At 32.1% G+C, this 14948-nt stretch overlaps 3 protein-coding genes across 10 annotated transcripts in view; 2 read left to right on the top strand and 1 right to left on the bottom strand.

Moving 5' to 3' along the window:
- Positions 1-14948, top strand: part of LOC141403733 (zinc finger protein 711-like) — a 170980-nt gene that overhangs the window by 59734 nt on the left and 96298 nt on the right. The window lies entirely within an intron of this gene.
- LOC141403802 (uncharacterized) overlaps positions 1-14948 on the bottom strand; it is a 43975-nt gene that overhangs the window by 4983 nt on the left and 24044 nt on the right. Inside the window, exons 1-2 of one of the 3 annotated variants that reach the window (XM_073986780.1) lie at positions 8096-8212; positions 1609-3092 (exon numbers count right to left, since the gene is read on the bottom strand). The exons of 1 other annotated variant lie outside the window; for it this stretch is intronic. In XM_073986780.1, the coding sequence (XP_073842881.1) occupies positions 1770-3092; positions 8096-8149 (1377 nt within the window). In that variant the 5' untranslated portion in view covers positions 8150-8212 and the 3' untranslated portion in view covers positions 1609-1769. Of the gene's footprint in view, positions 1-1608; positions 3093-8095; positions 8213-14948 lie in introns of those variants that run through there. One more of the 3 variants, XM_073986781.1, reaches the window with a different exon arrangement.
- On the top strand, positions 9662-12606 carry LOC141403728 (uncharacterized). Its single transcript, XM_073986591.1, has one exon. The coding sequence runs from the start codon at positions 9662-9664 to the stop codon at positions 12458-12460; it is 2799 nt and encodes a 932-aa protein (XP_073842692.1). The 3' UTR covers positions 12461-12606.

Genomic DNA, 14948 nt, shown 5'->3' with positions numbered 1-14948 from the left:
TAGATCTTGGCCGTTTGTTAAAGAAGGAGTGTTTCTTTAGACCATTTCATAAGGAAGGGGTGCTTCTATAGACCATTTCTCAAAGAATGGGTGATTCTTTAGACTCTTTCTCAAAGAAAGGGTACTTCTATAGACCCTTTCTCAAAGAAAGAGTGCTTCTATAGACCCTTTTCCAAAAAAGGGAGATTCTATAGACGTTTTTTCAAGGAAAGGGTGCTTCTAAAGACCCTTTCTTAAAGACAGGGTCCTTCTATAAACCCATTCTTAAAGAAAATTTGATTCTATAGACCCATTCTTAAAGAAAATTTGGTACTATAGACCCATTCTTAAAGAAATTTTGATTCTATAGACTCTTTGTCAAAGAAAGGGGGCTTGTTTAGGTTCTTTCTTAAAGACAGGGTCCTTCTGTAGACCCATTCTTAAAGAAAATTTGATTCTATCCACCCTTAGTCAAAGAAAGAGGGCTTGTTTACTAGGCGTTTACACCAGACAGTTTGTCTTCAAATACATACATTTGTCGTTTGTCTTCCAGCTGTCCATCTTTTTTTCACAGACAGTAGAGAAGACAAATTTTTGACATTTTTGTAAAAATAAGTGAGATAATAATTGAGATGTGTTGAAAACAAAAGAACATGAACAAAAACAAAATATGGGAACGGAAAACAAAAAGAAATTCACGATTTTCATTCAAAATTTTACAAATGTTTTTGCAGTTGTCTGAACGCCTACGTCACACAGGCAAGTTGTGGGTTTTTGACAATCAATACATGTACTCAACTGTCCTGTCATTTGTAAACGCAGGGTTAGACCCATTCAGAAAGAAAGATTGCTTCTATATATCGATTCTGAAAGAAAGATTGCTTCTATAGGCCTACTCTATGCATTTTGTTCTCCCAAGCAAAAACGTTGCAGAAAATTATCGCACGACATTTTTTAAGTCACAAAGCGTAAAGAAATCTCTCTCAACGCGCTTTCTTTTACTGAAAAACACAAGTTTTGTTCGAATTGAGTGTGTTGACCAAGAAACGCAATTAAAGTGCAAAAAAAATACAATCAAATAAATATTTTGTTCTGACAAAAGTCTACATAGGGTTAGTTTTTGATGGGAACTATATCCTCAATAAAAAATCCAATTAATGCTTGCTATTTTTTCCAAAAATCGTTTTCGAATTATTTTGAGTTTTCGGGTTTGAGTGATTTGACCGCAGAAAAATATATTCATTAATCATTAATCTATGATCGAACAACATTCAACCTTCATAAAGATTAACCCGTTAAAAAGCTCTAATGTAAACATATTATAAGTTAACAATTGTTATGTTTCTATAGACCCTTTTATGAAAGAAAGGGCGCTTCTATAAACCTTTCTGTGAATTTTGCTCTTTTTTACTGAAAAATAAAAGTTTTGTTATCGACTAACATTCAGTAAAAATTTGTACGAATTTGTACAAATTTTTGGGTTATCGTATAGACCTAATATGCCTGTTCGATAACTTTGCAAGTTAAAAGTTTTTGCAAGTTCTTGCAATTATTTGCAAGACTTCTCAATTCTCTTTTACTGAACAATTGCTGCGAAGTTGTATTACAAAGTAGTTTCAATTCATCACATTTTTACAGGTATATTTTTAGATTTTATTTTTATATATATATGTATAACTATATCCATATTACTATGTAAACACAATTTTGTAATAATTTTATTGAATGTTGTATACTATCCGCATATGGCTTTGCTACGAAATTATTTAATAAATAACAATTATAGAAATCTATGGTTTCCTTTTCCGGAGGATGGAGGTTTTCGATTCAGCGAGTTGCGACTGTCTTTCACATGGATGCACCCGATGAGAATGTCTCTTAAGACCCGCCTGTGTGGTAAATCTTTGATTACATATTTCGCAGATATACTCTAAATCCATAGATGAAGCATGTTTTATTCTCATATGTTTCTGGAGAACATATGAATTCTTATAGCTATTACCACATACATCACATTTATGTTTATTAGATTTTTGAGGTTCTGGATGCATCCGGTTGTAATGCATATCAAGACCTGTTTGGGTTGTAAATCTATGATTACAAATTTCACAGATATACTCTGAATCTATAGACGATGGATGTTTCTTTCTTGTATGTGCCCTCAGAGACCCAGATTCCGTAAAACAACTACCACATAGTTCACATTTATGTTTTGAAGGTTCAGCTCCTGGATGCGTCTTGTTAGAATGCCCATTAAGGGCTTTTTGTGTTGTGAATCTTTGATTACATATTTCACAGATATACTCTGTACCTATAGACGCCGGATGTTTCTTTCTTATATGTGATCGGAGACTAAAAGATTCCCCATAACAACAACCACATATTTCACATATATGTTTTGAAGGTTGAACACCTGGATGCACCTTGTTGGAATGAATATCAAGACCTGTTTGTGTGGTAAATCTTTGATTGCAAATTTCACAGATATACTCGGTATCTATAGACGAAGGATGTTTATATCTAATATGTCTCCATAGACTTCCAACTTCTGTATAAGAATTACCACATTGTTCACATGTGTGTTTTTTCTTTAATACTATGGAAACTTCTTGAGTGCTCTTTTTATTATCACTGACGTTAGCGTCTGTATTACTACCATTGATCTCAAGGCCATCACTATCATGCATATCCATTATTTCTAGTTTGGGTACGGATATCTGTTGAGTTATTGTAGGAGTTAGATGTTGTACTCCATCATCTGTAATAATTTCCGTAATATCATCAGGTTTCCACGTAAGTAATGATGGTGAATAGAAGCTAGGTGAATCCTTCTCGTCCATTTCATCCACGTCCTCTTCTTTGATTATATTAACGGTGTATTCAACGACATTCTCTGGTATATATTCTTCTATTTTATCCAAGGCTGGTTCATCTTTAATATCATTTGCCATATTTGTAAAATGTTCAAGTTTTGTTGTACTGTTGCTTAGTGTATTTGTATCATTGTTACAATCTTCCGGTTCACAATCTTTGGCAATGGGTTCAGTTTTTATACAGAAACTTTCCGACATTTTTACTTGGAATATTTCCGAATATGATGTATTTAGAGCTGACTGTAAAAAAAATAAAGATTTCGCATGTAAATTAATGTAACAAACCGGGATATTGTCAAAAAATATTTTTATTTTTTTTTTTACTTTATTATTTTTGAATAATAACGCTCTACACTTCACAATGATATTACTAGTATTGAATGGGGTGGTTAAGTTAACATTTAATTTTTATTTAACAATTTAAATTAAATTTAACAAGTTGATGTACTCTTTGTTCCAGAATTAAAAAGTGTTTTCAAGTTTTACGACTTTTACACAATTTACCCGAAAAACTGTTCCCGTACACAAAAAAGTTGTAAAATGTTCACTTCTCTTTAATCGTTCTCTCTTTTACGAATTTTACTATTAAAAAGTACGGGACCGAAGCTTTTATTTTCACGGGAAAAATCTTTGAAGATATGGCAGCACTAAAGGATGGCAAAGGAAACGGATAAAAAAATTAGTAGTTCCTCTCGTATATAAATTTTCTTTCATGTTCAGATTTACATTACGCAATTTTCCTACCAATCGAAAAACCGCCATAAAATTTTTATTCTACAATCATATGCTATTTAATAATAAAAAATTATATAGTTAAATCTATTAAATGAATTATTTTTTGAAGCGTCTTTGCCGCCTTTTTTACTGAATATTTTCCTTATACAATTTCTCCCAATGTGAAACACTGCGACAAACGAAATGACACACTCTCATTACCATCCACAAAAAAAAATGCTGAGTTTTTTACATTTCACGTGATTTCTTTGATAAACAATTCCTTTTTTACTCTAATAGTACGTTTATATATAAGCGGATTTAACAAACCCACTGGGTTTTAAATGTCAATTCCATTACCTATACGTCAAACAAATCCTGATAATGAAGGTTAACCTCCCAAAAAGCTCTAATATAAACAGCATATAATACCCTAGACAGAGGGCAGAGTTAATTTGCAATAAAAATGTCCTAATTTGAATTAATTTTTCGCCCTGACAGACGATAGTTTCTGCATTTATGAAACAGCTGTTTGTGTTGTTTGTTTGTACCCAGCAGACCACTTCATAAAGCTTTACAAAAGTTCGCCAAAATATGGGAAACAAATACACTTTCTACCTTTGACCTTTTCACCACGATGAAGCAAAAATAAATTTAATTTATTCGCGATATTTTTGAGTCTTTTTAATGTTATAAAAACATTGCCAAACTTTAAAAAACATTTGAAGAAGTTATAATTTTCGTTAGAATTGGTATGGTGGGTAATAAAATTTTTTTGTGAAAATAAATATTTGAAAAAGAGATTTGTTAGAAGGCATGGTAGAACAAATATAAGGTAAAGTTAATACTACAACAAATACAACTCGAACAACAACCACAAAGGAATTTGTTTTTGTTTGTAACGTTAATGCCAGTTGTATTTGTAAACAAAACAAGGAAATGTCTATGAATTATTGGAATTTAAAAAACAAATAATTTTTCACATTTGGTTGAATATTTTGGAAAACATGAATGGAAATTCGTTAAATTTTCAATTTTTATGGTTCCACATCATTCCACTAAATGCATAAATTCTCGCAGAAAGTAGAATTCTTGCAGAAAAGTTTGGGGGCGCTGGAAATTCATAGAAAAAGGAGAAGCTGTTTCAATGTTTTGTTTTAGAAATCAAAGAAGCTCATGTTTATTAGGGTTTTATTTTTTTAAATTTTAACAAAATACCTCACTTATCGTTCGAACTTGGAGGAGGTTACATATCATTGAAATGAAGAAATGGGAAATGTTTTTTTCCGAATGATATATTTTTTTTCTCAAAAAATATATGTCCCTAATGTACATCGAAATAGAAATAAATGTATAAAATGTCATATGAAATTTGACACTAACACTACAACCCAGTTCAGTCAGCTGGGTATTGCTGCTACCTTTTCTTGTTCTACCATGGTTAGAAGGCGTGAAGAACGATTAGCTGATGTTCTGTTCGCGAAAGACCACTACTTATTTTGAAGAAACGCGAAAATTGCTGATTTGTTTTCCCTTTTTATTTTCTTAAACATGGAAATTTGACAAAAGACAATTGATTTTCAACAGCATTGCCATATTGAAATTGCTAAATTCAGTTTAAATTTCCTTTGATTTTGTGCATTAAAAATGTGGATAATGCACGAATTAATTTGAAATAAGGCAGTTAATGCAAATTAACACTGCCGTCTGTCTAGGGTATAAGGGGTAAATAAAAAAAAAACATAAATATACCTTGAAGTTGATGTCAGCTGATGAATAATGTTTAATACCCTAGACAGACGGCAGAGTTAATTTGCATTAAAAATGTCCTAATTTGAATTAATTTTTCACCCTGACAGACGATAGTATCTGCATTTATGAAACAGCTGTTTGTGTTGTTTGTTTGTACCCAGCAGACCATTTCATAAAGCTTTACAAAAGTTCGCCAAAATCTGCGAAACAAATACACTTTCTACCTTTGATCATTTCACCACGATAAAGCAAAAATAAATTTAATTTATTCGTGATATTTTTGAGTCTTTTTAATATTATAAAAATATTGCAAAACTTTAAAAAACATTTGAGGAAGATATAATTTTCGATAGAATTGGTATGGTGGGTAATGACATTTTTTGTGAAAATAAAAATTTTAAAAAGAATTTGTTAGAAGGCGTGAATAACGATTCTACTCGCGAAAGACCACTACTTATTTTAAAGAAACGCGAAAATTGCTGATTTGCTTTCCCTTTTTATTTTCTTAAACATGGAAATTTGACAAAAGACAATTGATTTTCAACAGCATTGCCATATTGAAATTGCTAAATTCAGTTTAAATTTCCTTTGATTTTGGGCATTAAGAATGTGGATAATGCACGAATTAATTTGAATTAAGGCAGTTAATGCAAATTAACGCTGCCGTCTGTCTAAGGTATTAGAGCACTTATTTATTGTCAATTTATTTATTTTGTTATAAACGCCAACAACAAATTAAAACTAAATAACGCGTAGCTACAATGTTCTGTTGTTGTTTTAATAAGAGACCGTTTGAAAGACATTTTAGGAAGAGAGGGAGTTGCCATTGACTGTTTGCTCGTATTATGAATTTATAGCCCGTTTAGACTATATCCTTATACGATGATTAAGGGCATTATCTCGATTTAAGTGCTTAATCCACCCAAATCCATCCTGATTTACCATACAAAATTAAATTACCCAAAACTTGGATTTGTTTTAAATCAAATGTTAAATCGAAATATTTTGATATACAACACTGCTTTTTGCTCCTAAAAATACAACTATTGCAGTCTGTACCAATTGCTCTGTTCCTTTACGTGCCTGAGGTTACCATTTGTAACCTGTATAGTGTTCCCTTACCTTTAATAGCATACACTTTATACGATACCAGTTTACCACTTTTACCATTTTCTGCCACTGTAACCATTTTTAAAAGTAAAGGAACAGACCAAATATTGGCCACTATGTTCATGTGTCGTTAATTTAGTAGGGTTATGACTTTTTGACCTTTTTTCTCAAAAAATATTTACTGTAGCGAGAGTGAATGAACTTTTGCCTATTAATGCCAAAAATAACAACGTTCATTACATTTAATTATTAAAAAAGGTCACGCACAAACCACTTTGAAAAAAATATTTTTTGGAAATCCTATGAAATGAAAAAAAAAAAAATGTTGCACCAAATTTTTTTCCTGTTGCACGAAAAAATGACATTTTGCCTATTAATGACTAAAATAATTTTTATTCCATTTAAATATTGAAAAAGGTCCCGCACAAACCACATTCAATTTATGTGATATATGGAATAAAGCTATATATGATATAAAAGTATATGTATGTAATAATAGCTTTGTTCCTTTACTTTTTTAATGGTAAGAGTGGTAAAAGAGAAAAGTGTCAAAATTGTTCAAAATTGCTCTCTCATGAACATTTTTACCAGAAAAGTAAAGGAACGGAAAAATGGTATATCCGGCAGCAATGTCAGAAAAAAACTTAAAAAAATCAATTTTCGTCTTTTATTTCACAGTTTTTAATTTAGTGTTCGACTTTTTCTTCGGTTTTTCGTCCATTTTGTGAAATAATCGTCAAACAAAAGTCGAAAAATCAGTTCTGCCATTTTCTACCTGCAGAAATTTTGCTGGTAGCCTGTGGTAGAAGAGAAAGCCATTTTCGCTCTCTCTCCCCTCTCACTCTCTTAAAAATTGCTTCCAGTTTTTGGGGTTAAGGAACGCTTTGCAGGTTAAAAATGGTAACAAATGGTTAAAATGGTAACCTCAGGTAAGTAAAGGAACACAGCTAATATGACGATAAAATTGGTAAGAAAAAAGCTTATGTCATTCTAGTTATGTCGTGTGGCCTTAACGATTGTTTTGAGTTATTTATGTACTTAAAGTGACTCCAAATTTTTTTCCAAAAAGCTCATCTTTAGAAGCTTTTTGTGCATGAGCTTTTTTCTATCGAACCACCTTGTAATTAAGATTTTATCTAATCTTATGCAAAAGCTCAAAAGCTAAACGGCCTATTAGATTCCACAATAAATTGATAAAATTACTATTCTAATAGTACGTTTACATATAATCGGATTTAATAAATACAATTACATTGTGGATACGTCGAATAAATATTCATAAAGAAGGTTAACCAAGCAATAAGCTATAGTATAAACAGGCTATTAGTCATTATTACGAGAGTACGTTTACATTAGCTTCGTTCCAGAACTAAAAAGTTTTTACACATTTAACACATTTTGCACATTTTTCCCCAAAAAAGTTGCAAAATGTTAATTTCTCTTTGAACAAATATGGCGCTGAATACTCGTAGCTCCCTCTTTAGAAACTTTTTACGCGACAAATTTGAACGTGCAAAATGTGCAACATATTAGCCGCCTTCTGATTGGCTGACATGCCAGGTATTCCCAACGATATCAATAAATATGTATGCCAAACATCGCACTGCGTTCCAGTATGTTTTATATTTGCGCATTGATATAAAATATTAACAAACAGTCATACATACAGCTGCTTTTTTGCGTGCTCCAAATAAACAATACTTTATCCATAAAATACGCATTATTAAGCCCAAAATAAGTTTGTGTTATACACAGTTTTGTCATCTTAATTCGTGCTGCTGAAGTTTGCTATATCACGGCCTGCTGAGCGACGTTTTTTGTGAATTTTTTACATCTTTTTTCGAGAAATTATTAAGAAGTCTATTGGAAAGGTTGGTTCTGTTTACTAACACTAAGAAGTCAACTGGCAATATCAGCTGTGCTCTTCCTTCAAACCTTCTTACACCGGTTATCGATATTAATAGAAGTCGTTATCGTTTTATCGAATATCATATGTGGTGTGGTGTTACCAGATGAACAGCAAACGAACGCTCTTATCGACTTCACCTGAACAGGAAAATAATACACAGAAAAAATTTCTGCAGTACCAAAAAATGAGTACGGACAAACAGGAAGATGTTTTTTCTTGGAGCAAGCTGGCCGACTTGTTGGACGATAAATTGAAGGATGTCGCCAAGAAAGAAGACGTGGCTGCTATTAAACAAGAAGTCGAAGATTTGAAAGCGGAAAATTCAAACCTAAAAAAGGAAATTCAGAAACTAACGAATCGTATTGAGCTGTTGGATAGGCGAACTAGATCTTCGAACGTTGTGGTGAGTGGGCTTTTATGCAACAATAATATCTCTGCTAAGAAGAGATTTATTACTCTATGTAAAGATGAGTTGAAAGTCGACGTCAGCGTAGTAAAATCAAGAATGCTCTCTTCCGGTAAAACCTTTATATTCACTCTTGAAACGCAAGGTCAAGCTCAACGGGTCATCGACACGAGACTGAAATTAAAGGGTAAAAACATATACATTCAAAGAGACTACACAGCAGATGAACAGACGGCGAGATATAATCTACGAAAACTGTCCAAAGCCTTAATGAGCTGCGGAAATAACTTAAAGGTCCGTCTAGGAGAATTTTGTGTATTTGTTAACGATAAAATGTTAACCTGGCAACATGGTAAAATAATCGCTGCTTCAAAACAAGATGCTGATGTCCTCAATAAGTTGCTGATTGAAGCTGGCACTTCTTTCCAAGTTTTCACTAAGGAAACTGTTAATACAAATACTGAAAGTACTAATTCTCTTGAACTATAGCAGACTGTTTCGTGTCATATAGTATCATATAATGTTGCAAACTTGCAAAGTTGTATTAACACTGGCAACTTTGTAAACTTTTTAAATAATTTTGACATCTTTCTCCTATTTGAGACCCATGTTGTTTCAAATAAAAAATCGAACTTTTCGTCTTTTTTTCAAAACTACAGCTTGCTTTGGGTTGATGCTATCAGAGTAAATAGATATGGTAGAGCAAGTGGTGGCTGCCTTTATGGCGTCAAAAAAGAAATTATACATAAATTTAAAATACAATTTATTACTTCATATGATTATCCACTTCTATCTTTTGATGTTTGTGGCAATAAATTTTATTTAATACCAATTTACCTAAATTGCTCAAATTGGAAGCATGATGCCGAAAAATTCAGCTCGTTTTTAACAGATTTTAATCCAACAAATTTTTGTGTTATGGGTGACATGAATGCGAGAATGGGGAATGAGCAGGTTTTGGAAAATGACATAGTATGTGACATGGCGAATATTTACTCTGCTAGGAGGTCCAAGGATACGACTTTTAACTCTAATGGTAAACAACTTTTGAACATTATTGAAGATATTGGCGGAATTATAGTTAATGGCAGGGTTGATGGTGATACTGAGGGAGAATATAGTTTCTGCGGTGTTATGGGTAATTCTATCATAGATTACTGCATATGTTCGTACAATTTTTTGAGTTATATTAAAGAACTAACCATTCCTCCTAAGATATATTCGGACCATATGCCTCTTTGTCTCCATATGCAAATTCCAACATCCACATTTAGTGATAGTAATAAATCTCAAAATAGACTTTATTGGAAGAATAGTCTCAAAACTCCATACTGCCAAAACTTAAATAATTTGCTGCGAGATCAATCTGAAGTGATTAATATTTCCGTTGACAGCATGCTGGAGAAAGTCACAAACGCAATTAAACAAGCTCAGCCTAAAAAATTTCACAAGAAATTCTTTGAACCCAAACAAAGATGGTTTGATTGGTCTTGCTATCGTGCAAGAGCGACCATGAAAAAAAGACTCAAACTATGCCGGCGAGTAAATACCGATGTCAATAGAAGACTCTATTACCTCGCAAGAAATAAATACAAACAGTTATGTGATAGAAAGAAATTAGAATGTTCTAATAATACTTTGAAGAAGCTAGACAACATCAAATGTAGTAAGCAATGGTGGGATATATCTAAGTCCTTAAAACAAAAAGATGTTAAAGTAAAGTGTAATATTGACGCTGATGATTTTAAAATATACTTCAGCAATCTTTTGAGTAATGCTGATGTTACCCATGATATAAGTTGGTGTATGCCATTTTTTCTTGACCCATTTTTGGATTCGCCATTCGAATACCGTGAATTGTATAGTGTCGTACGTAAGCTGAAATCAAATAAATCCCCAGGTCAGGATGGCATTCCATATGAATTCTATAGACATGCCCCTAGAAATTTTTTACTAAATCTGCTACGTGTTTTCAATAGCATATTTCTAAAAGAAGACATACCGTCCTCTTTTACGGAATCTATTTTAATCCCACTGCATAAAAAAGGCGATGTTAACGTTCCTAGTAACTATAGAGGATTATCTTTAATTGATTCAATTTGTAAAATATTCAATATGGTACTTTTAAACAGAATCTCTGACTGGCTTACAACAAATAACATCTTAAATGAATTCCAAGCTGGGTTCAGGAAAGACTATTCTACTGTTGACAATATTTTCAACTTGGTCAGTATAGTCAGTTTAAACCAAGTCAACAATAAAGTCACATATGCATTTTTCGTTGACTTTTCTTCAGCCTTCGATTTGATTCCAAGGAATAGTTTATTTTATAAACTCACCGCTTTAGGGCTGTCTACAAAGATGGTATCGATTATAAAACTACTATACAAGAATACCAAAACCAGAGTATGGGATGGCAATACATACTCTGATTACTTTTCAGTGCAGTCTGGTGTAAAACAGGGCTGTATCCTCAGTCCGATTCTTTTTTCTCTATATGTAAATGATCTTCCAAATGTTCTCCCCGGTGGTGTGAATGTTGCAAATTGTTGTATCAAAATATTGTTATATGCCGACGATATAGTCCTTTTAGCTGACTCTCCCAAAGAATTACAAAAGATGATTAATGCTTTAGAACAGTATTGCTTTCAATGGAGTTTAAAGGTTAATCTTGCCAAATCAAAAATAATGGTTTTTAGAAAAGGCACGAGAGTTCCAGCGAATTTAAATTTCTACTACAATAGTCAAGTTATTGAAATTGTAAACAATTATAAATATCTTGGAGTAGATGTCGCTTATAACCTCTCCTTTAAAAAACATCTTAGAAACAAATTATCAGCATCTAAAATTGCCATTAACTCGTCTTGGTCCAATTACATAAAAAATCCTAAAATTTCACATTTAAATAAACTTAAAATATTCGAATCCTGCTCCAAATCAATTATGTGCTACGCTGATCAGATATGGGGATATGAAAGATACGATGATGTTGAAAAGTTGTTTAGATTTTTCATTAAAAGAATGTTATACCTGCCCAACAACACCCCTAATTACATGTTACATCTGGAAACCGGTCTACATTCGCTATTCTCATCTACACTTAAAAGTCATCTTATATACATCAATAAAATACTTAAACTAAGTTCTCATCGTCTTCCTAAAATATTGGCTCTTGAAATCTTGGAAAAAAATATTTCTTGGGCTAAGGTATGGTCAGAACTATGTCAAGATTTAAATCTCCATCCAACCAATAACGGGCTACCTTTGTGTATTTACTGGAAAGAAATTATTGTAGCTTTAAATAGAAAAGAAAATCTTGATTTTACATCTGCAGCTAAAAATTCTCAATTCCATGATTTATACTCTCAACTTAATTATGACGTAATACCAAAACTCTTATCTAATTTTTCGGGTCGTGCTTCCAGTCTAATAATTAAGGCTAGAGGTGGATTACTCGATTTAAATTCTAAAGCATTTAGAAATAGTTATGGTGATATTTGTTCTATCTGCAACACAAATGAAAAAGAAAACACATTTCATTTCATCGGCTATTGCCCTATCTTCAATGAGTTTAGAAAAATATACTTTAATAAAATTACTCTCAACATAAATGAAACATTAAATGTACTAAATGGCACGAATCTTTCCTCTCTCTATTTATATCTTGAACGCTGTATTAATTACAGAAAACTAATTATAAATAACTTTAATGAATAATGAATTGTATAAACGGTTATATCTTATAAATTGGCAAACAGCATTCCTGCTACGCCAAATATAGATGGTAGTCTACTATGTATATATATAGTTAATTCGTAATATTGTAATCCTATCAATCTATTAATAAATAATAATAATAATAATATTTGCGCATTGGAAAGGGAATTATAGTTGTAGCAACTCTAAGGGCCTCGTCACAAAAGAGGCAGACATGATTTCAGCCAGAAAGCCATGCTTCTTATGTACCGAGGCCTTAAAAGGATAGCCGGGTAGAACTCAGTTCCGGATCAGCAACGGGGAAGGAGAGCCACTATAGCTCTTATCCTTTACGTTCAAGAATCTTCAAGTTTTACCACTTTTTACTCGAAAAGCGTTCCTTTACTTCAGACACAATACAATTCATATGGGAGCGGTTTTAAACTTTTACTACTTTTGCCGGTTTTACCATTTTCAGAAGTAAAGGAACATACCATATATTTGAAGGCACAAGCTACAACACCTTTGGATTTTCGTGCCTTGGATTTCCGTGTTGCCCTATCTCTCTCAAACTATTGTCCTAATCCAATCCGCATTCTCGCACTCAGAACAAGATGTAGGAAAGGCCAGAAGATTATTTTCACATCTGTTGACACAAAATCAAATAATATAGCTGTTAAGTGTGTACAAGATTTTATGGATCAAAGAAGAATTTTAAATGGAAAATAAAAAAATGGTAGACACCTTCAATTGTTAAATTTAATCTTTTCCGCCAACTTCTTCTTGTTTATCAAATCAGCTGACTTCTTACAAGTCTTTGCAAATTGCTGTTCGATAACAATCTGCAAAGTTTTTGCTTCGAGACAATAAAATTGTTGGAGAGAGGTTACTGAGAACTTGCTGAGTGCTTGCAAGTACTTTTCACTTGCGATGTTATCGTACACACCTATTATGATGCAAAACAATTGCCTGAGTTTTTTTACCTGTATCTCATAGAATAACACAGATTTGGGAAACTACATAAATTTAGTCAATCCATTACTGATTATGGGTACTTTACACGATATGTTTTTTGCATATGCATTGTCACTTTGCATATTCATTTTGTATATAAAAAGTGACATCTCATATGTAAAACACATATCGTGTAAAGTACCCATTAACAATGTTTTACGATCATTTAAGTGTTGTTTGCAATTATCGCGAAATATTGGAAAATAGTTATACCTGTTTGTGCGATATTTATCAGAATAATTTTGTTTTGAGCATTTGCTATGTACTGAACAAGCAACGTATCAGCCAGAAATGTCTAAATCAGGCTTCTGTAGATCCTTTCTCAAAAAAGGTTGCTTCTATAAATCATGTCTATGAATTTTGCTTTCTTTTACTGAAAGATAAAAGTTTTTTTTATCGTATAATATTTGTAAACATTTTTGGGTTATCGTACAGACCTAATGTTTACCCACTTTTTATGCCATGTTCATACCAGCATTTGAATCACGTTGTTCGCTCTCATAATTATGTACACGAACTAACCCGTTCATACGACATGGTACACAGTTCATAGCAACATGATTCAAATTTTCAAACTTTTTATTTACTGATTTTAAAGAAAATTTCAGCCAAAAGATGAGTAAAATTGGTTGATGTAAACTATAAAAATATTTGTCCTTCTTTCAGATATCTACTTAATATTAAATAATATTATTTTCATTCATCTTTTCTATTTTTTCCCACAATTTTGGTGTTTTCAGCACATTTTTTAATTTTTCTGTTTTCAAAATTATCGAGAGAGAGACCTGCCAAAATAACTTTTTGGTATACAGACTTTCTGGCGGGCATTTGATTTTTGTTTCTAAATTTGTGCGCGAAGTTAAAACGATGGACAAGAAATGCAGCTGTAGTAAAAGAGAAGAGAAAATTTACTATGATTTGAATGTATACTAGTCGTTAAACCGTTTACTTTTCATTCACGTTTTGCAGTTTTTCTAAAAATATTTGGGTTTTTAATACATTTTTAAATTTTATATTTTTTCTGTCATAATTAATTTATTTCGATAAATTCTCTCATTTGTTAGAGATGGGACATATTTTATCGTCGTTCTGAGAGTAATTTAAATTGAACAAGGTACAAAAATCGTTGTTCGTTCTCAAAATGTTGTATGGGAAATGAATTAATTATATCGTAATTTGGGGTCGAACAACGAATAGAGTGCGAATTACCGTCAGTCTGAACAAGGCATTAGTCGTTGAATTCATTCCAACATCTAATGCCATGTTCATACTAGAATTTGAATCACGTAGTTCGTTCTCATAATTACGTACACGAATTAACCCGTTCATACGACATGGTACACAATTCATAGCAACATGATTCATATTTTCATACTTTTTATTGTCTGATTTTAAAGAAAGTTTCGTCCAAAAGACGAGTAAAATTAATTGATATGAACTGAAAAACTATTTGTCCTTCTTTCAGATATCTATTTAATATTTAATTACATTATTT

This window comes from Musca autumnalis, unplaced genomic scaffold (genome assembly GCF_047663935.1).
Source record: "Musca autumnalis isolate F117 unplaced genomic scaffold, ASM4766393v1 scaffold_4, whole genome shotgun sequence".
NCBI classification, from domain to species: domain Eukaryota; kingdom Metazoa; phylum Arthropoda; class Insecta; order Diptera; family Muscidae; genus Musca; species Musca autumnalis.
Note: the sequence above shows the minus strand (reverse complement) of the source record. Positions and strands in the feature narration are given on the sequence as shown.